This window comes from Diabrotica undecimpunctata, chromosome 1 (genome assembly GCF_040954645.1).
Source record: "Diabrotica undecimpunctata isolate CICGRU chromosome 1, icDiaUnde3, whole genome shotgun sequence".
NCBI lineage: Eukaryota > Metazoa > Arthropoda > Insecta > Coleoptera > Chrysomelidae > Diabrotica > Diabrotica undecimpunctata.
This window is the reverse complement of record NC_092803.1, coordinates 70,469,281-70,491,927: the sequence shown is the minus strand read 5'-3', so window position 1 is coordinate 70,491,927 and position 22,647 is coordinate 70,469,281. Positions and strand designations below refer to the sequence as shown.

The window sequence follows — 22,647 nt, the reverse complement described above, 5'->3', positions numbered from 1 at the left end:
GAGACGTTTTTTTATGTTACGCAGTATATGCCCAAAGTATTCTAATTTTTTTTTATGCTATGTATGATCTCTGTTTATTTAGTTGATTAGTACTTCTGCACTTTAAACTCAAGATAATAGTGAAGTAAAACACTCTAATAGTTAAAAGCCCAGAAACTATAGCATGCACATCCCAATGTCTCAATAACACATTAGATAAAATTAGAGAAGCTTTAATCTCGAAAAACGAGAAGAAGAAGATGGAATCAGCAACCTATGGGGTAAACTTAAATTAAACACTACACAAGAAAAAGAACTGAAAACATCATAAACTATAAAATCAGACGAATCCAAGAGGCATGGATGAAAGAAAGATGCATTAAAATCGAAAAGCTACAAGACAAACATGATCTATTTAACACATACAAAAACGTAAAAGTTACTGGGAAATCGAGAAAACGCTCATATATCACACCACAAATGCTAAGTTAATAACTTATCAAGCGTTTCTCTGTATATTTGAACCTAGCCCGCCTATTTAAAATTAGGTAAAATCGTTTTTCTTACCTATCCCGAAAAATTTAACGCGAAAAAATTTGAACAGTTCTGTCTGTTAAGTCTGATGAGCCAAACTCTAAAACTATATCTAAAAATAATTCATCGCAGAATATATCGAAAATGTGGCACCGATATACTGCCCTATTAAGAAAGAACCCCGTATCTCCACTATATCGAGTTTTGAGAAAAACGCGATTAAAGATTTTTGTTTAATCCCTTTTGCTTTTGGTACAATAATAACATAAAACCATTTAGGTTAGAGTGTGTAGCATCGTAGTTAACTTTTTTCAAAAAAAAAATTGCAAAATTACCATATGGACATTAGTTATGCGACATACGGGCTAACAAAGCAAAAAATTATGTCAAGTTTACTTAGCTAAAACCACGTATTATCCAAATTTGTCTTAAGCTTGGTTTTAACTATGTAATTATTATAAAATTTATATAACTACCTCGAAAGGCAAAACATTTAAATATTTTAAGATTATTTTTTATGAACATCTGTTGAATAAAACATAAGTATTTCGAAAAACGTTTATTTAAAAATACAAAATGAAAATTATTATTAGTCGGAAGTTGGCAATTCTTCCCAAAATTGATGGCGGTTCCCGGTATAATTTGACCTAAGTTTTTTAATATTTGTTCTTTTCTCCTCTTAGCAATCCCAGAAGGTTTCGTCACAGGTGTGGGGTCCTTTATCCCAGATTTTAACACTCTGGTCTGCAAAAAGTCCATATCTATCAACTCCTCGCTATCGTAAATCCTAACGTGTAAAATCTTGCTCTCTCTTCACAATTACTTTAAAAATTTGTGATAGGTAAATACGTGACTTTGTTTTCTTTAATTTCGACTGTGATGATAAGTCCTTCCAGATAAGAAAATCCATTTCTTTCACCACCACACGATTCAAATTACAGGTTTTAACGGCCTCGACGAAATCATGATAATCATAAACTTTCTTCTTTTCCTTTAACGATAGTTCCACTTGGCGGTGGAAACTATTAGCGGCGTTGCTCCATTCCTTATAAAAAACCTCGCATAAAGTTTTATCCTACGTTAAAAAACCCGTATCTGCTGAGCATATACCAGGTTTTTACTACGAAGCGTTAAATGCCAGGTTTATACTAAGCATAATAGTCATTTTTGGCGTTTATTGGGAAATTATTTTCTTTCATAAAATATTTAGAAATGTAAAATACGGGTTTTTCTCTATGTGAATATGTTATATAAATCATAATTATTCATATGGTGCAAATATCCCAATTTTTCAAATTTTGGAGATACGGGATTCTTTCTTAGTAGGGCAGTATACGCATGAAACAATTTAGTTTTAGACCCGTCTTGGAACCAGGGAAGCCTTGTTCATTCGATCGGTTCTCCTATAAAAATACAGAAATTCGATAAACGAAGTATATGTTTGTTTTGGCTGTATCAAACACTCTGGAGTTAATGGAAATTCTAGATGCGAAAGTACTAGACTAAAACGGCATTAAGACTGTGTTTTAACTTAACGGCTTTTAACCGCTTTTAACGGCATTAAGAAAGTGCCCGAACAAAAAAACACCTATTAACCGGGCAAAGAAAACACTTGCAGACATAACTCTACAATACGCCAATAGAACAATTGACAAAATTCAAAAACTTGCACTGCTGGATAACAGACAACCTAGACCCAGACCAGGAAATACAAACAACATTAACATAACTGGCAACAGCAACTTTTCTTAAGATGAAGACCTTGGCGAGCCTCGGAATAATTACCAGGCTCAGATTTGTCAAATGTTACATGTATGTACTCTGTCTTGTTGTACGGCATACATACAGGCTTAGACCATGAAAATCGGTACAATGAGGTACAAGTCTTGAGGCCTTAGAAATATAGATATACCTATAATATCTTGAGTGGATCACGTAACAAATGATGAAGTTTGTTACAAAAAGCTGTAGACAGTATTCAATGTTAAAGAACATCCTTGATAAGACAGGTCTAATTTCACATATACTCTTGAGAACGGAACCACAGACAATTCGCTTAAATTGTTGTCAGCCTCCACTGGTAGAGTTGTTTTGAAAACTTTCCGTTTTTACACATGTTATCCGTAAGTGTCATGATTGTATACCTACCTAAACAAACGAGAATTAAGCAAGGAGCACTTCTTTAGAGCTTCCATATAAAAAACACAAAATAATTCGATAAAGGTATACATATAAAGGTAATAGAACGACTGGACATTTACTTCCTTAAACCAATAATGCTCAAACACACAGACACACACACGCACACACACACGCGCGCACATGCACACGCACACACACACCACACCTTATGTCTTGTGTGCCCTGCCAGCTTCACTAAGGATGCAGCCCACATTTGTGTACTGCTAAAACAGTTCTATAAGTTTTTCAGAACACCTAACACAAATACATTCCTTTGCTTACTTATTTATTAGCACTTGTATCTTCTTGATATTCAATATGAGTCCCATGTCTTGATTACCAAGCAGTTTAACGGCTCTTGTACAAGTCTTCCACTGTGTTCGCTATAATTACGGATCAACTGTTTGTCTCATATTATTAATAATTTTATCGTTAAAAGTAATATCTTATTTTCTTTCACATAATACTTGCTGGAAGACTTCTTCAAAATATAAATTAAACAAGAGAGGTGGCAGCACGCAACCTTGTTAGATCCCATGCATGATTGGTACCTCTTCTGATATCTCTGTCTACTGTTACCTTTTTTTCTAATGCCTGTAAAGATTTACTCTTATTAATTCACATTGCTTACTCATTTAGATTTTGGTTTCTTAATATTCTGATAAGTTTCTCATATCCTACAGTAACAAAAGCCATACCATTATCTCTATAACACGCTAATGCATCTACAGACTCATCCGTTCAACTATGTACCAACACTTACATGCTGAACAAAACCTCATTATATTTCTAAAACCGAAGTGTGCATTGTGCATGTTCTCTTTGCATTTGCTGTAAATACGGGCACTAATGATTTCCAGAACAGGACTGATTGTGTTATATTCACAACAATATTTGGCACTTTACTTTTTAATTAGCATCACAAAGATATCAATGAACCAATCTTTGGTTACTTTGATAGGTAGGGGAGCACGGAGCACGTTGAAACTTTGAAACATCGTTCGTATTTCAAATTCTGGCGGGTAAATGAGAACCTGTTACTATCAGTGCCGCTTCGGTTGACACCAGAACTAGTCATCTTTGTTTCGTTATAATCTCAGTTGTGTTTTGGACGCGGCTGAGAAAATTGTGTTTCTGTGTGATAAAACTAATTTACAATAAAACATAACTCGACGGGGCACCAATTAATATTTAATCAAAATAAGCAGAATTAAAAAATGTAAACTATGTAACATTATCTAGGTATGTGAAAAAGAAAAAAGACAGTGAGTGTGATACAAATTTAAAGTATGTTCCGCACTACAATGTCCAACAAGTGTTTAATGTAGAACAAGAACATAAACTGAGAGAGTATTTGCTAATGTGTTCCAAAATGTTTTATGGTCTTCCAATGGTGGATTGAAATAGCAAGATCTGGTTTCAGAATAATGCGTAAAATGCTCTGTAGCATTTTATGCATAACTATCAGTCTCAATAAGATTGAGAACACTAAAGTGTTATGTGTGGTCTCTATTACTATATGGCTGTGAGACGACATTAAAACAGTATGTCGTCAACAAATTAAATTCATTTGAAATGTGGATGTACCGCCGAATGCTAAGAATAAGCTGGACCAGCAGAACTACGAATGAAGAAGTACCGAGAGCAATGAACACACGCCCTCATCTGGTGAATCAAATGGTCATCAAATGAATTAATTCATCAAGCCCAGAACAGAGAGAAATTTGCCATATTGATCGCCAACCTCAACAGAGAAGGCACTTAGGAGGAGGACAAGATTGGTTCTATGGGTTTTTAAAAAGAAATCAATCGCTCAGTCAAAGAACGCCTTTTAGAGGGATTTAGTTTGTCCCGAGCTACTTCTTTTACAAGGGCAAATGTAGATGTATTTTTTGACAATTTGCAGTGTACAAAAATCCTTACTTTGCAGATAGAACACGAGTATTTAATCTGGAGGAAACAGGCACATGCACAGTTCAGAAGCCTCAAAAAATAATTGCCGAAAAAGGAGCTAAGCAGGTCAGCAAGTGCATTAGTGCTGACAAGGATACTAATGTGACAACCTGTTGTTTCATCTCAGCGAGCGGTATTTCGTTAGTTCGTTAGCGAAATGTTCGATTTAAATCTAAATGTTTCCAAAACCAAAATTCTAGTATTTTAAAATATACCAATAAATGTAGAATTGTATGCTAAGGGACAAAAATAATAGAACGGTCCATACAATATTTGGGAGCTGGCCAAAAGGTCCACCATAGATGCGGTCACAGAAGTAACCTCCTTAGTTACGGAGGATACAAAGAGATGGGTGGCTCTCATCCTGCTTTACGTCAAAAAAGATCATGTCCAGGCTGAGAGAATTGGGCGTTAGTGAGTACCTGGTCAATGTAATTGACAGATACTTTACTGACAGGTCCATAAAAGAAAAAGATACCAGCATCAGTTTGTCGCAGGGTGTTCCACAGGATTCAGTACTAGGTCCCATCCTGTGCGACGGGGTGTTGAGGCTACAGATGCCAAGGGAATGCACTCCTGTAGCGTATACCGATGATCTCGCACTGGTTGCGAAGGCGAGTCAGAAAACGGACATGGCTAATGCGGCTAACACAGCCCTGCGTCGCATTAGTAGGTGGATTAAAGATAACGATCTACAGCTAGCGCCTAAGAAAACTGAGGTGTTAGTTCTCAAAGGAAGCCAGGAAAAATCCTCTCTTCGCTTTATAGTGGAAGGTGTGGAGGTTGCATCGGTTAAATCGATTACGTATCTGGAAGTCTGGTTGTTGGAAGTACTAAGGTTCGTAGTACTACACATCCAAAATACGGTAGAGAAGGCGAACCGAAATCTAGAAGCGTTGATACGGCTGATGCCAAACATTGGAGGCTCAGGTAGCACCAAAAGAAAGGAGCTAAATGGAGTTTTCCAGTCAGTGGTAACCTACGCCGCCCCCATGTGGTGTATTGAATATGGGGTAAGAATGGGGTATTGAATACTGCGAAATACGCTAAGCTGATGAAGACTTCGCAAAGACGAATGCTCCTCAGGGTATCTAGCGCATATAGGACGGTTTCAAATGAGGTCTTAAATTTCATAAATTATTAATATTATTGTCTCATATTATTAATAATTTTATCGTTACAAGTAATATCTTATTTTCTTTCACATAATATTTGCTGGAAGACTTCTTCAGAATATAAATTGAACAAGAGAGGTGGCAGCACGCAACCTTGTTAGACTCCATGCATGATTCGTACCTCTTCTGACATCTCTGTCTACTGTTACGTTTGTTTTCTGATGCCTGTAAATTTTTTCTTATTAATTCGCATTGCTTACTCATTTAGATCTTGGTTTCTTAATATTGTGATAAGTTTCTCATATCCTACAGTATCAAAAGCCATACGGTTATCTCTAATACAATAATAATGAGACTATATGTCATTGGAGCGGTGATACCGATCGTTTTGTTGTGCAAAGAGCGAACGAGGGTGTATGCGAGGAGGATGGATGGAAATATAGATTAGAATGAGAGAGAAAGAACGGTAGTAGATTGGCAGAGAGAATGGGCGAATGATAGTGGAAAGGCAAACTGGACGAAGGAGCTTATTCCCGATCTGAGACCGTGGTGGGCATGTAACCAGACTACTTCCTGACGCAGTTTTTGACTAGACATGGTAGTTTTGGTACTTTCATAAATAGAATAGGCAAATCTGCCTCGGCAAACTGTAGTTTGTGGGGTACCGGACGCTTCCGCCCACATGTTTAACTGCCAGAGATGGACATATGAGAGGAGAGATTTCGAAAGGCGAATGTGATTCGGAATGGATGAAAGAAACATGGTAAACATAATGTTGAGAGAAGAGAAAGAATGGAGAGAAGTACACTGTCTAATTTCTGGGGTGATGAAGAAAAAGGAGCAGGAGGACAGAGAAGAAAATTAAACCAGAGATCTGAAATTTATGGTTAATATTATTTATTAGTTTATGGCCTAACATCTGAAATATTTTCTGATTTACGATAATAGGTATGGTTATTTATAAGTTTTTAGTTTTTTATTTTAGTTGTTTATTGAGTGGCAAGACCACCTCCCTGGAACGGTGGTTAAGGTTTTAGCAGGAACATGGTTAATCCGGCACTACCCTGGGGTCTTCTGGCCTAGTATACTACTCGGCCGAAAGATGCCAGAGTGTCTTGCTCCGTGACGTAGATGTCCAAAAAAGATTTCTCTCACCGTTGCCTGCCAGAATTCAATGGATACCTTAGGCTAGGCTCTTACTGGAATCTGGTAATATGGCAATTAAAAAAAAATATCAACAGCTAGAGTAACCCAAAAACAGATTCTATCAATAATTAAACAAGCGAGAAAAACATTCATAAACCTAAAAACAGTTTTGCAAGATCAGTTTAGAGCTCATAATCTGAATGAGGTTTTCTCCGACTTGCTCTATGGCTGTGAAAGTTGGACAATGGATTTTGAAACAGAAATTAAATAGATGCCTTTGAGATGAATATATACATACGGATGCTGAGCATTCCATGAGTATGGATGCGCATGAGTAAACAAAGAGAATTATTAAGCATGATCAAAGAGCGGAAAATACAACACTTGAGTCATGTGATGACAGGTCAAAGATATGAATTACTCGGAATCATATTGGAAGGTAAAGTACAGGGCAATAGATTAGTTGTAAGACGCCAGAACTCTTGGCTAAAAGACCTGAGAACATGATTTGACTATTCATCCACAGAAATCTTTCGTGCAGCAGTTTCTAAAGCTACAGTTGCAATCTGGACCGCCAACCAGTGAAAGGAGATAGCGAAATAAGAAGAAAGTGCTTTTCAAGTTTTTGTAAAGAGTACTGTTTCACCCCTGGTCTACTTATATCACAATCGTATCATATTTATTACTAATACCCGTACACAACTCCTTTAATTTTGATTCTGCATCAAGACTAAATTTGCCTTGTGAATCCATTAATAATCCAGTAAATACTTTGATATAACCTCAGTTCCTTTAAATTTTTTATGTTTGTTTAACGAATAGTGAAGTCTTCTTGATTTTTGATTTCACTTAACTGAGTAGATAACCATTTCTGTTTAGCTAAAATTTTCTTTTATGTAACGTTTAATGCTTCAGTTTTTCTTTTTTGCTTTGAGTTATGGCTTGTTTAATTGCATTTCATGTTATTTGAACATCTTTTTCGTCAATGTAACTTATCTCTCTATATACACTAGAGGCAAGCATAAATTGCAAACCATTTTTAAGGTATTATTTTAACAGTTAAGAAATAAAAAGAGGGTAGCTAAATATAAAAAATTATTTCAACATTAAATACACATACTAAAACATTTCTACACTAATACAAAAATTAACAGCAGCTTCATAAAAAATAAAACGAAAATGTTTAACGGTCGTCATATTTTAAGTAGTTTATTTTTCAAAAATTAAAAGAAACAGAAGTCTCATACTTTTCCACTGTAGTTTACAAATTAAACGGACTAAAATATTTTAAAAAAATACATTAAACAACAAAAATAAAAAACAATGTATCTAATAGTAGTGATTTGGGTAATTTTAGAGAACATTGTGAGATTTTTGCAACAATTTTTTGTTTTAAAGTACTTGATACGTCAAAAATATGTATTTTGTCTATTTAAACGATATTTATTCAATGTTTATATAAGAGGTATGTATATTACAACATAAACATGCTTTTAGTCATTATTGACGTTTTAAATATCTTCCTAACAACAAAAAAGTGGTGGTGGTGGACAAAAAAAAGTTTCAGGACAAATGGACTAAGTGAACGAATCAATCAATAAGAAAGATGCCAAAAATCTGTAAATTACAAAAAACTGACTACAGACACTTTCATTAAGTGCATGAATGCCCAAAAGAATATGGACATATCTATTTTTGATCTTATTTTATTTCTAGTCTTTTTGGAAATATCTTTACCACCTTCTAGTACTGAAATGTATTGAGCTTAGTATAACTATGCTTCCGGTTCTCTCCTTATCCACTTTTCGCAAGTGTTCAATTTATTCATATCAATTTTGGACCTTCCGCTTTTCCTCTTTTATTCATAACACTTCTATTTGATCATCTTCTTCCTTTCTTCGGCGACATACCCATTTATCGAATTTATATTTTTCTTGGTTTTATTTTAGTTCTTGATCTGTTGTTTGTCTTTGGGTTTGTTTTATTCGGACCCATTATATTTTTCCTTTATTTTTCTTAAATGTCGAATTTAGATTATATTTAATTTGAATGTTTGCATTGAACCCATGAATTTCAGCTTATAAGAACGGATTGACACTATTATACCATAAGTACTGTTTTATGTTCCATCCACAGACTTTAAAGTCATTTTATGTCAACTATAACCAAAATTGAATGTATGGAAAGAAAACATTTAAAAGCAAAATATCTTAATTTTAATAAATGTAACCTTCTTTTATATATAATAGTATAAAAGAAAAATGATATACTAGATATTTCCATTATGAATTTATTACTAAAATATGAGTCGAAAAAAGTGTTTTCCATTTTAGCTCTGGTTTGGATTCTACAATACTTATCTTTGAGGCTTCAAGTTGTTAAACCTACTAATTCTCAAATGTTTACAACGTTCTATAGAATTACCGTGATTGATATATGTACAATTCTAGAAAAGATAGAATGAGAATTTCAGTAATTAAAAAAATTAAGTATTTACGTAGTTGTCACTTATGTGAGTTTTGTAACAATTAAATATGTACATTAAATAATTAAAAAACGTGTATTTTAAATTGTCATGAGAGATCACCATTCCTAACAACCTAGTCATCTCACATCAGATCACTAACATTTTTTACGTGACTGTCTTCTCTTCTGATACGTCTGTAATTGTTTATTACACATAATTATCACAATTGTATTAATTTTATAACTACACTTGAGTCCGGCTTCTTCTCTTCTAATTTGGGATTAGTATATAACTTCGTACACCGTCGCCTTCTTATCTCCCGATCCGGTAACGATGTATTTGTCGTCTGTTGATATATCGCAGCTGAGAACACTTGAAGATTCCTTTGACTGAAACAGAAAATATCTTATTAATTTTAGTTTTGGTTGGTTTTATAGAGTCTAAGCCTGGTATTAGACTAGGCAACTGGTGGCGTAACTAGTGGCGCCACCAAATTACCGCACAAAAAATTATGGGCAACTGGTGGCCGATAATTGCCACCAGCAAAAATTAATACGTTTAGTAGTGAATAGTTAATATTGTTTAGTTAAGAATATGATATCAAAGGAGTCGTTGTTTCTTCTTGCCCTTTTATTCAAAAAGAAAGGAAGAGTGAGAAGGAGTCGAAAAATTCATATACATATAATGTATATGTTATTATACGTTATATACATTACATTACATTATTATAGTTATTATACTACGTTATTTCCTGAACTTTGTGCCGACGAAGTAAATTTTTCTTCGTATTTTTGCATGTTAGAACCGTCATTTTTTATGCTCTTGGAGTACATTAAAGATGACATACGTGGTATTGATACAAAAATGAGGAAATGAATTCCAACTGGCGAAAAATAGTAGTGGCTTACAATGTTTTGAAATTTTAATGTGCTAGGGTTCCTCAGCTTTCTTTAATTCTAAATAAAAACTATGTTTATATTTTAATGTAAAAAATGTAGTTACTAAAAAATAACTGAAACATGGGTCAACAATATAACAATATTCATTTCGCTAAAGGACAAATCTGAGGTACCTACAAGAGGTATCGCTAGTATCGAAAATTCAAAAAATGAAACTAAATCGATATGGATCAATAGAATTGACCAAAGAAAAATAAGTGCGGGGACTAGGCAGATTGAGACCCCGAACTCGTACGGAACCGTATCACTCTTGAAAATGGCTCCAAAATGGGTGCCGAAACGTCGAGCATTAAATTCTCAACGCGGTTCTTCCCAGAAACTAAGTGATTTTCATTTATCTGAAAGCGGAATTCTATCCGAACATATATATATATATATATATATATATATATATATATATATATATATATATATATATATATATATATATATATATATATATTTGTTTTAAACGTTTGGCATTCCTTTCCCCAGGTAGCTGTAGCTTCCTCCGTGGTTGATGTCAGTTGTTGCCCTGGAAACCATCAGGGTCTTCTAACTCTAATGCCACAAATTGGTTGCATTGCTCCTGTAGTGATCCTTTCCCAAGTTAATATGCTCCTTTTCTAACTTGGCTGCACCGTACTGAAGACGACCAATAGTCAGAAATACGTATATACGGTTGCCTTCCATCGATATACCATTTTTGGTGTAAAAACGCAAAAAAATCGATTTATTAAGAATCCGTACGCTGTAGAAAATAAATATTTTAAATAAAAAATATAGCTAAAATAATTTTTAATAATTAATTATTATTAATTAATAATTAATTATTAATTATTAATTAATAAAATAATTTAAAAGTGCCCATAAACAAAAATGTTTATGGGCACTTTTTATGTAGAATGAATCGTTCTCTTACAAACAACGCTTGAAGCGACCATCGATTGAGAATGTCAGTTACAAATAAATATCAATAAATAAATTAATGTTCAATAAAAATTGTGTCAGATCGACGGTAAAAATTCGATATCTTTTGATTCAAGTGCTCTATCGATAAAAATCAAAATGCATTTTAAAGGTAAAGAGTTTGGATTTTGTATACAAGTTTTGAATTTTGCCGCAAATACACTTAGATCTTGTGTTAAATAAATAAACGTGGCGCCATTTTTGTCATTTTTATGATTCGCATGAGATCAATACAATATATCCTTATGACTATATATATTGACTAGACCTAACCTTCAAAACCTATAGCATGGAATTTTAGTTTTGACTTTAGTTTTGAACGTTGCCAAACGTTTATTTATTTAACACCATAATAAAAACTGAGTTTTTCGCGGTAAAATACAAAACTGCATACGAAAGCTGCACTGTTTACCTTTACAACGCATCTTGATTTTTGTCGATAGGACACTTGGGTCAAAAGATATCGAATTTTTCCTGTCGAGCTGATAGCTGATTGTTTCTGAGAGAATGGTTTATTCTACACAAAAAGTGCAATAAATATTTTTGTTTAAAATTATCTCAGCTACATTTTTTATTTGAAACATTTTTTTCTACGACGTACAGATTCTTGGTACATCGATTTTTTTGCCCTTTTACCCCCCTGCCACTCCTGCCAGGAAGGTTTTAGGAGGAAGTTCGATGGTAAAAGTGGTAAACTTTTTTGCAACTTATTGAAGGTCCCAAAATTAATATTCTCTGCAAAATACAGATTGTTCGTATAACTGTTAGGCCCAACTCTCTGACGACTGGACTATATGGAACAATTCCAACTCAATCGTTACTTACAAATAAATTAATTTACAACAATTATTTGGTATTGACTGTGATGTAGATTCTTCGCATGTCAGTACTACAATAAAATATTTCTTTCCGATTTGGTCGACAAACTTCAGAATAGGACTATAAATCGGAAATCGAATTCAGGATTCGGCCTAAATATGTACTTTCTTAATGTTGCAAAATAAGCAGACCACAAATGCACTGGCATGTGGATTCATAATTGTATCCACGTCATACCAAATTGTCTAGACAGAAATCTTTTCGTGAAAACGATTTAATAATACTCCATACTAGAGTAATATAATAAAAATAAATTAGACGGTTTAGGTTGGATTTACTTACAGCGTACCACCATTCGCTGATATGCGTATTTCAGCCTCTTGGCTTCTTCAGAGCAAACTCCGGACAAGCTCTGTAGTTTACTTAAACCGCCGACGAGAACACTTATGACTTGTTTCTTCGTATAGAGGTCGCTACAAGCGTTCAGTGCTACATTATTTGATAATAATTGTCAGGTAGATGGTTAGTTTCTTTTCTCTTCGAATCTCAAAAAGTCCTCCTACTAATGAAGCTGACTAACTTGCAGAACAACAAGGTCGCCAAGTACTCCGCCCCTATCCTTACCATTATGTTTTTAATCCCAATAAAGATATATAGGGGATTAATAATGATTATTATAAATGCCACTAGTGTCATCAATGGAAAAATCAAAAATCAGTAAATTAAATATGTGGAAGGATGCACTTAAAACTATTACAAAAGGGTTAGGGACAAAGCAAGGAATAATACATAATAAACTATCGAATAATGGTGCAATAGTGATGCTGGTTTTAATATTTACTCGTGTTATTAAAGCAAATGAGAATAATGTCTTGGACATTGTTTTAACTGGCAGTTTATTTTTAAATGTCTAAACGTTGATTTCTTTGATTAGAATAAGATACAACAAGATGAAGTAATATACATGTGAAAAGGGAATTCCTCCATTGCCCTACAAAATGGACGTAGATTGTGCACACAATTAAGGAAGATAAGGAATATTTATCAGCGCTTATTCAGGCAATTGTTGAAAATCAAAATCAGGATTGTGATTAAATAACCGTTATTTCTTCAAGAGCTCTTTTACCTTTATTAAGTTGTCCGCAATATTTCCACATTCTGAGAGTCTGTTTAAAGTGATGCCAACAAACATTTGACATAATTTACAGAGTTGTCGATATGAAAAAATTTTTCGGTTGTGGTTGGTTTTCAAGAAGTTCTCCAATTTTGATCGACGAACGGAAGGATCGTTCTCTTGTTTGAAAGAAATAAAGACATTTTGCATAATTTTATAAACGACAAGAGATTTTTCAGATTTAGGATTAATTACCAAAAAAAAATGCGTTGTTAGAGGATCATTACCATTATTTAAAGATACACACACGCTTTGCTATCTTTAGTAGTAAAACTTATTTTGGAAGTGAAAATACTGCAGAAGCACGTGTCATAGAATGGCTGGTTTAAAGTGATGTGAATATTTCTTTTGGTATATTATTTACACAACATTTTATAGAAAGTTGCGAATTATTTCAACTTGACGGTGTTCTTGGATATTTTATGAAAATATAAGGAGCCATCTAGTGTGCTCTGGATTAGAGGAATAGAAAATGTCAATGTAGTAGGTTTGCTTCTTCAAACTAGATTACACTAATGAGTGAATGACAAAAAGGTTTTTTTTGTTAACCACTATTATACGAAGGGAAATGTTTTTCATTCCATCTCACCTAGCAGGTCTATCCGACGAATTAAAAATAGCAGAGAAACACGAGTCATGACTCGTGACTATGACTACAGTCTGTCCCAAACCCTTCTTTCAGTGCGTCACTAATTTTGACGTCATATAGGATTTTAAGAATGTTGAGATATATTGCACGTCATTTTAGTTAAATTTGACAGTTGCAGGATCGTAATCTCTCTTTTTCTAATTGAAAATAATTTAATAATTTTAATATTAGTCTTTGTTCGTTCTCGATATCTTTCGGCATATTTAAAATATTTTTATGACAATATATACAAAATTAAATTTTCACTGTAAAATGTCTGATAATACTAACCTGGAATGACAGTTATCATTTTATCAGTTGACATTGTGAAAATACTGTCACGATAGAGACAATCTGCGTCAAATTATATTTATGCGCATCGTTGATTGGAAATCTATTTAGCGTATTCTAAACTCCAACCAATTATACATCCGTAAGTAGAATTGGCTTTACGATAAATAATTCTATGTATAATAATCACAGACTCACGTTTTTTTCTGTCACTTCTAGCTTAATGTGTTAGAGAGAATTCGATCAACTATGACGCACTGAAAGAAGGGTTTGGGACGAACTATAGTTTGACGTGATGTGAATATTCCTTCTCGTATATTATTTACTGTAAAAGTTATATCATCCTTCGATATACATTTGTAGTGGGTACCCTCTTATTGTTTAAGTATTTTTGTCTGATCTACTAGAGGCAGTGTTATTATCCTGATGATAATGATAATAACAGTGCTTACCTGGAATATACTAGCCCCATATGGCGTCCTCCAAGCATTCAGAAGATTATCTTTTCCTGTAGAAACGAACCATTTGCCACACGCTGCGAATCGTAAACTCAGCACACAGCTTTCATGAAGGTGTAATTGGTACTTGTCCGGTTTGTTAGCATGTAGTACTTCCACATTAGAATTTTCCATACCCACCGCAAGCCATTCGCCCATCGGACAGTATCCAAGAGAGAAGATCTGGGAGCTAAAAATATAATTAAGGTTATAAACACGAATTGTTGACAAACATTTTTATATTTTACCTATAAAGTACTAAGCAGTTAATACATAAGTAAAATTAATTCTGATTAGTTGTTTTGTGTCATCAGTTTTTGCGACAAGGTTAGCTATCTGCAATTCCTATGCATCTACAAAAAACTGGGGTAAAAATCTCACTGCAATCGGTCAAGGAGACAAATAAAAGCGAAAAGCTCCTTTCAATCTTTTAATAGAAAACGTTTCGTGCAGTCTTCTACACTCTGTTTATCTTGATATCAAAGCAATTGCTTAACCAATCCATTCCCTTATTACCCATCTCAAGGATACACTTCCTGTCTTTATTAATTAACAATTTTGATAGCAAATTTTTAGACAATTTAGATTTATATTCACTTGAAAAAGATGAATTATTTAGGAGTCACTTTTTTGATTTTTTTTTTATAATAGTATAAAATACTTTTCTTCTGTTTTCAGATTTAACACAGCAATAAATTATATTTTAATATTCAATTTCTTTTCCTTTATATTTTAATTTTAACACAATTTCAACATTCAATGTTGGTTATTCTTTACGGCATGGTACAGTTTTTTTATAGAAAAAAAAATTATATTTAAGATTTTTTATTAAAAAAGTTCAATTATTATACTTTAGTTTCATACTTAAGTGTCTTAGTAAAAAAAAAACCATCGTTCGGTGTTACTGTTGTATTCCTTTTAATTGTAAATGTAAACTTTACTTTTTTATATATTTCACATTTTTAACTGTGACAACCGTATGTAATTTAGAACCAAATGGTTTATTAATAAGAACTCTGTAGCTCAACATGGTTGTAAACCTATATTTTAATTCAATAATCATTAGAAATATAGAATTCTACAGAGACTCCACCAAACATTTTCTATTAAAAGATTAAATATTTATTTCACTTTTTTTTTCTCCTTAACCGATAACCTTAATACCTCAAGTGAGAATTTTTATCCTTATCTGTATTCGCTACCTGCAAGTTCGGAAGAGCGACACATAGTGTCATAGATCAGCAAAATTATTAGCACTTTTAATATATTACTCGTATGTAAACTGTAAATAAAATGACCTAAATTTGTTTATTTAATACAATAATTATTGTAATTTATAGTAATATTTTACTTCGAAAAATTTTCATTGAAAAAATGGGTAAATATATTTTTTACGATTAGATTTCATCATTTGGAGATTAAAGATAGAGGTTATTAAAAGGTAAAAATTTCGGAAGAGCGACACCTAGTGTCATAGATCAGCACAGTTTTTAGTAAATTGCAAATAAAATTACTTAAACTTGTTTATTTAATACAATAATTATTATAATTTAATATAATTTATTATAGAAATCCACTTTCCTCTTTGTATTAATTTTTTCTTATAATTGTAAAACAAATAGAACTTCAATTGACTATTTCTTGTTGTATTTTTACAATATATAATACAGCATTTGCGAAACCCCATTTTCTTCAATGATGGTACTTATGAAATGTGCTAATAAAAATGCAAGGTCTTGCCGCTTCACGCTCACGATCGTTCTCGTATACCTTCCAAGTACTTGCAAACAGCGAGTTGTAGTTTGCCCCTATTTTTCCCTTCCTGGAATATTGAAATTTACAGAGAAATGTAGAGATTTTGTTCTTTATAATTACTAAAATATGTCTAATATTTTTGTTAAATTTACCTGAAGTCATGTTGTTGCAATTGTCTACCTTCGCGTAAGTCCCAACTTCTAACGGTGTTATCCAATCCACCTGTCCACAATTTAGTTCCTTCAGAAGAGATATCTATACACGAAGCGCCGTCAGTGTGGCCCTGGAACTGTCTTACTAAGGTCTGGTTGTGAAGATCCCAAACGGCAATGTGTCCTAAAAAATTATCCGTTGTATAATATCATTAAAAAATAATACCATAACGTTTTGTTAAAATATATCGAATGCCGAGTATATAAGGAGAACAACAAATAGACAATTAGCTCCTTAGTATAGAAATAAATTTCTTATTCTTTTAGTTATGCATATTGCCTGTTCTTCTCAACTTTACCTCTTGTGCTGCTGGAATGTAATTACTCCAACAGTTTCTAGGTTGACCTATGCTTCGTCTTTCTGTGCAACTGCCCTAGGTTGGATATTAAGCATGATTAACTAGAGAGAACTGCTACCAAAGACCATAATAGACTTTGTTAAAACAGTTGAGCTGAAGGGACTACTATAACCTAGGGATGAGCCACAATAGACCTCTTAGGTCGAGCTATTAATACTATGCACAGGCAACCACTAATTTCAGTTAAATAACGATTTTTATAAACAAGATTTTGGATTAGCCATGGACTCATTATCTCCACTATTAAAAGATATTTTCATGGAAGAATCTGAGCACATATTGTGTACAAACAAAAACAAAAACCCACAATATGGTGGATATATGTAGATTATGTGTTCTCCATTTGGCCTCATGGACCAGAAGCATCGAGTAGCTTTTTTATGGACATTAACTGTAAAGAAGAATAAATCAAATTTACCATGGAAAAAGAAAACCAGAACTCAGTACCTTTTCTGGATGTGTTATTCATAGAGGGGGTTATAGGATATGTAACCAAAGTCTATAGAAAACCAACGCACACTATATGAGCCTAAAATACTTTTACAACTTTTCGCTACAACGAAAATTCATTTTAGGAAAAAAAACAAGATTTAAATGGAAAGATGAATCAATATTCATGAAAGGAACAGACAGAAAAAGAGAAAAATCAAAAAAGCAGCCCTCATCTTGCGAAATGAAAAAAAAAATGTGTAGCAAACTCATCAATAAAATGTAGCAAGATCTGGTTTCCAATACTGAAACAAGAAGTCATTAATGAGTTAATATGTCAGAGAAACATAATTAACTATACTTAACTATAACTTAACTATAATTAACTATATAAGCATAGAAAGATCAGAATTTGATATTAACCAGAGGGTACAAATCAAAATATGGCTATTTGCCTAAAAGATTGAGGCCAAGTAAGTTAACTGTGAAATTGGTTTATAAGTTAGTTAAATCTAATAATTTCATTACATATATTTTTTTTTGAAAATGATTTCTGGATTGAAACGTGTCAAAACAAATCAATTCTAATTAAAATCAATTGTGAGTTGAGTTTACCGAAAGTACAAGCTGAATATAGTCGCAAATGTCAAAAATATTTCGGTTTGGCAGTGTTAGCATGTTTTATAATGCATATGTTGTATGCTTCAAATATAAACAGATAAAGCTTTTAAAAAGTGCATTTTGATTATACTATTTTATGAATTCTGCAATTTTTAATTCATATTAAGCAATAACGAGTAAATATTTTAAATATTTCTCTCTTTCGAGATTAATTGTAAACATCTGTTGTAATCTGGCAACTGCTGGTTTGACGATTGCCAAATCTATCCCCTAATCTATCAAAGGGTAATTGCTAAAAAAAAATTTCTAATAATTAACTGCAATTAATCTACAAAGAAACAAATATTTACTCATTGTTGTTTTAAATAAATCAAAAATTGCAAAATTTATAACATAATATAAACAAAATGTACTTTTCTAAAGCTTTATCTTTTTAGATTTGAAGCAATCAGCATCTACATTATAAAAACATGCCAACACTGATATACCGAAATTTGTTGTTCCCTGTTTGACATTTGCGACTATAATCAGCTTGTACTTTCGGTAAACTCAACCCAATATTTAATTTGGTTTTCAATCTCAAATTTGCACCTTAGTGGTTCTTTTGAAATAACTAATACATATAAAGAACCACCTTTATCTCAGCATGTTCGCCTTCATCGTCTTATGAGCAGACCATGTATTTAGGATGAAAGAAAACAGGCTTCCAAAAAACTGTTGAATGCAAGAATGTAGGGGAAGACACTTATTGGAAGACCAAGAAGGTGATGGAACGATGATGTAGATAAGGACACAAGAAATCTCCTTGGCAGTCGATCGTGGAGGAGAATGCTGAGGGAGGACAGGGCTCGAATTGAGCTGCACAGCCATAGGATAAATGATTTGTCGTTTGATACTACTAGACTTTGGTTCTTTGTGGAATACCTATTTTGTTGAATGTATTGGCTTTAGTATTGAAATGATGGAACATTCAATTTAACAATTTAAAAATAAACTAAAATTAAATAATAAAGTAACTCACCGTCTGAGCAACAACTGAAGCAAACTTTAGAGTCTGGACTTATGGCTAAAGCGTAGCAGGCGGGAGCGCTGGATGTCAGTTCTGCCTTTATCCGAGGTGTAGGACTGGCTAAGTCCCAAATAGATAGATTACTCGCTTCACCGCCCACAATAAGTGTTCTTCCGTCCGGTAATAATTTTACTGATCTGATATAGTTGTCCCTTTGCTAAAAAACAAATATATAAACACTTAATAGAAAGGAATCGCTAAAATGCAGAGCTTTTATGTGAAAAAAGTGAGCGAAACACATTGACGGGATACCTGAGTATCTTAATATGAAATAACTGGTCACCTTTATGGATATGTTATGTACTATGCAACGATAATTGGATTTTCAGAAATGACCGTGTTAATATTTTAACTTAAATTTTTTAGTCTTTTTAAAAAATTTAGTAGACTCACTGACGTAAACCTACGAGTTTTAACGTTTCCTCGACGTTCCCATTTTTATCTTGTGGTTATTCTAGAACTCTTACGTAAATAGGAAGATGTCTCCAGGTCTCAGTCATTTTCTTACTCTTATATACATTTTTATAATTATTATACTGCAGAATTACTCAGTACAAATGTTGCACTCCTAATTGTAATAATTGTTCACTTTATTATATCCAGTGATGATAAATGAAAGCTTTTATTGCTTTTGTGACCATAGTTCGAGATTATTAAATCTACTTACATAAATACAAAGACAATTTATATATTTACTTACCAGGCAATCTAACTGAGACACAGGACTTTTTGAACCAGGCTGGCTGATGTCCCAAACCTTGACACAGCCTTTGCCTCCGGTATATACATATTTGGTGGGATTGGAAATCGTCACTGCACAAACGACTTCCCCGTGACTCAGAGTATTTATCTGACGAGCGTGTCTTGGAATTCCAGGGCCACTTAGGGCGTCTGGTGGAAAGGGCACCGGTTGCATCTGTCCATCGGCACTTACGTGAAAGGAATATGCCCTAGAAATTATAGTAACATTACAAATTAAAGGATCAATTTGGACATATCCTACAATTTTGCTAATGCCCAAATCTCGGGAAGAGACAAGTGAATCATCCATTGAGTATTAGTAACATGTGTGCATGAAGAATTCAAAATTTAGCTATTTTTATATCGAGCTATTGATCGAGTACAGCACGCAAAGATGATGCAAATACTAAAAGAAGCAGGAATTAACAGCCAAGATCTGAAAATAATTAGAAATCTCCACTGGCATCATACCCCAAATCTCAGAGTTGAAGGTGAACACCTTGTATATGTGAAAACCATGCGTGAAGTGACAGCAAAGCTGTATTTTGTCCCCCCTAAACTATAATATACTGTGAAAGAATATTTATCGAAGCTTTGTACGAAACTGAAAAAGGTATTCTACTAAACGGGTTCCGGCTAAACAATCAAAAAGGTACCACAATCTACTGTAAATCATCCAACCAACCAACCAAACTCCAGTAGAAAGAGTGAGGTACTACAACTACCTCGGTACCATCATAATTAAAGAATGGACCAGCAACCAGGAGATAAGAGTGCGCATCGGAAAAGCTAGAACCATCTTCAACCAGATGGGGGCCCTTTTTAAGAGCCACAATCTCTCTCTTGGTATAAAAGTGACGATAAAAAATAAAAGACTGCGATGCTATGTCTTCTCTGTCCTTTTTTAATGGTGTTGAAACGTTAATCTTGAACGAAGATATGAGCAGAAAATTGAAAGCATTTGAGACGTGGCTATATCGGAGAACACTTAAGATCCCGTGGACTGATCGAGTCACAAATGAGGAGGTCCTCAGTCTAATTTTATAAAGATGTATAAGTAGTTGTAAATTTTAATGTTAATTTCAGAGTGTATTAATTTTCTATGATACTTTTTCTTTGTTTTGTGGCCCTCCTAGGAAACCAGAAGTTTTGAAACGCCATATACAACTGAGACCCATATATTGTTATCAAATAAAATACCACGAACCTCTAGGTGGTTAAGCTTTTCTTGTATTTTGTTCAATATTCGTATGTACTTTTTGATATTTAGTTTGTTTCAATTTGATATTATATATTTTCGTTAAGGTCGAATCTATCTCTGAGAACCTCTAAGCTGGATAGAATCAGCTGACTGGAATTTTTGGTTTTAGCAACACAATAACTCTCAAACTTGATTGGAATTATACATCAGCATTTCGTTGATTATAGGTTACAATTGATTTCCATATAGTTACCACAGCAGCAAATAGACGAATTTACATTTATTGTAAAGTAGAAAAAACTGAAAGAAAGATATTAGGATCAATACAGAACATGAAAATCATCTCTATTTCTGCTTGGCGTTTGAAGATTGGAGTACTAGCTATTAAATCCAAGGTTCAAAAGTTTAGGAAACGATACAAACAAATTCATGAAGAACTTTAAAATAAAATTATGTTCGAGGATACAACTTTTGCTGTTCCTCATAATTTTCAATATTAACTTCTTAAAGAATATAAGACTTCGTTGTCTACAAACTCTACACAGACACCCCAACAACTACCAGGAATATTTAAAACACAATAAGAAAAGTGACACACCTAGACCATGGAGCCAATTAGTGGAGAAAGATTTAGAAAAGGTCATGAGACAAGCAAGAGCCGTTTTAGTATGGAAAGAAATAAGATATTGGAGTATAGTATATCGCAAAAAGGATATACACATATATTCTGGTAGAGCAAAAACACGAACCTACTAGTCAATGTAAAGGGTCACTAAATATGAGTTATTTCTACATGTTTGCTGTCAGATACACATATGTACTAAGATATAAAAATATTATAAAACTATAACAAAAGAATCACACAGTAGGTAATAAATACGCATTCATCGAACAAGTTTATTTGTCTAAAAAATCTCAATGTAAACTTATCCTTTATTAAAACAATAACAAAAGATCTACAGAATCGTAACAGTATCGCATGCCGTATAGAAAGTAATTGTTAAACTTACGGTTTTCCTCCAGGAATTCCACCAAGTCCTGGTACGACAGGGGCTCTCATCTGTGAATGGGGGTCATATCCAACTTGTAGTGGTGGCCTTGGGTAGCTATTAAGAGCTGGTGGTATATTATTATGCAAACCAGCGTAGCTTCCTGCAGCTTGCAGATCGTGAGGAGCAGCACCTAGAAATAATGTAAGGTTGATTATTAATATAGATAACAGCACAACATGCAACTAAACGAAACCCCTGAACGGGACGAAAGATATAAATAAAATAAAGAGGAGTTTGGAAAATATATGGATAATACATATAGTCACCCAAAACGGTTAGTAACATGCAAAGAGGGAAAGAAAAAAGAAAAGAGGAAATAAATTATAGTTTGCATTGAAAATATCGACATAACAAAATAAAGACGATAGGAATAAAGCATCTAAATGTAGATAAAAACAAATTTGTCTTTAAGTACCAGTGATAAGTATACATACAATATAAAAAAGAAAATCAAAGAATTAGAGCCGATCATTTATATGATGGTGAAATGATTTTGAAAAGTAATAGTTTTAGATAT

At 33.3% G+C, this 22,647-nt stretch overlaps 1 protein-coding gene across 2 annotated transcripts in view; it reads right to left on the bottom strand.

Moving 5' to 3' along the window:
* Nucleotides 1-8,039: 8,039 nt before the first annotated feature.
* The window catches only part of LOC140450574 (transducin-like enhancer protein 4), a 763,102-nt gene continuing 748,494 nt past the window's right edge, over nt 8,040-22,647 (bottom strand). Inside the window, exons 11-16 of one of the 2 annotated variants that reach the window (XM_072544231.1) lie at nt 22,089-22,260; nt 19,837-20,086; nt 19,089-19,293; nt 16,599-16,782; nt 14,647-14,881; nt 8,040-9,764 (exon numbers count right to left, since the gene is read on the bottom strand). In XM_072544231.1, coding sequence (XP_072400332.1) covers nt 9,657-9,764; nt 14,647-14,881; nt 16,599-16,782; nt 19,089-19,293; nt 19,837-20,086; nt 22,089-22,260 — 1,154 coding nt within the window. In that variant the 3' untranslated portion in view covers nt 8,040-9,656. The remainder of the gene's footprint in view (nt 9,765-14,646; nt 14,882-16,598; nt 16,783-19,088; nt 19,294-19,836; nt 20,087-22,088; nt 22,261-22,647) is intronic. The other variant, XM_072544235.1, reaches the window with a different exon arrangement.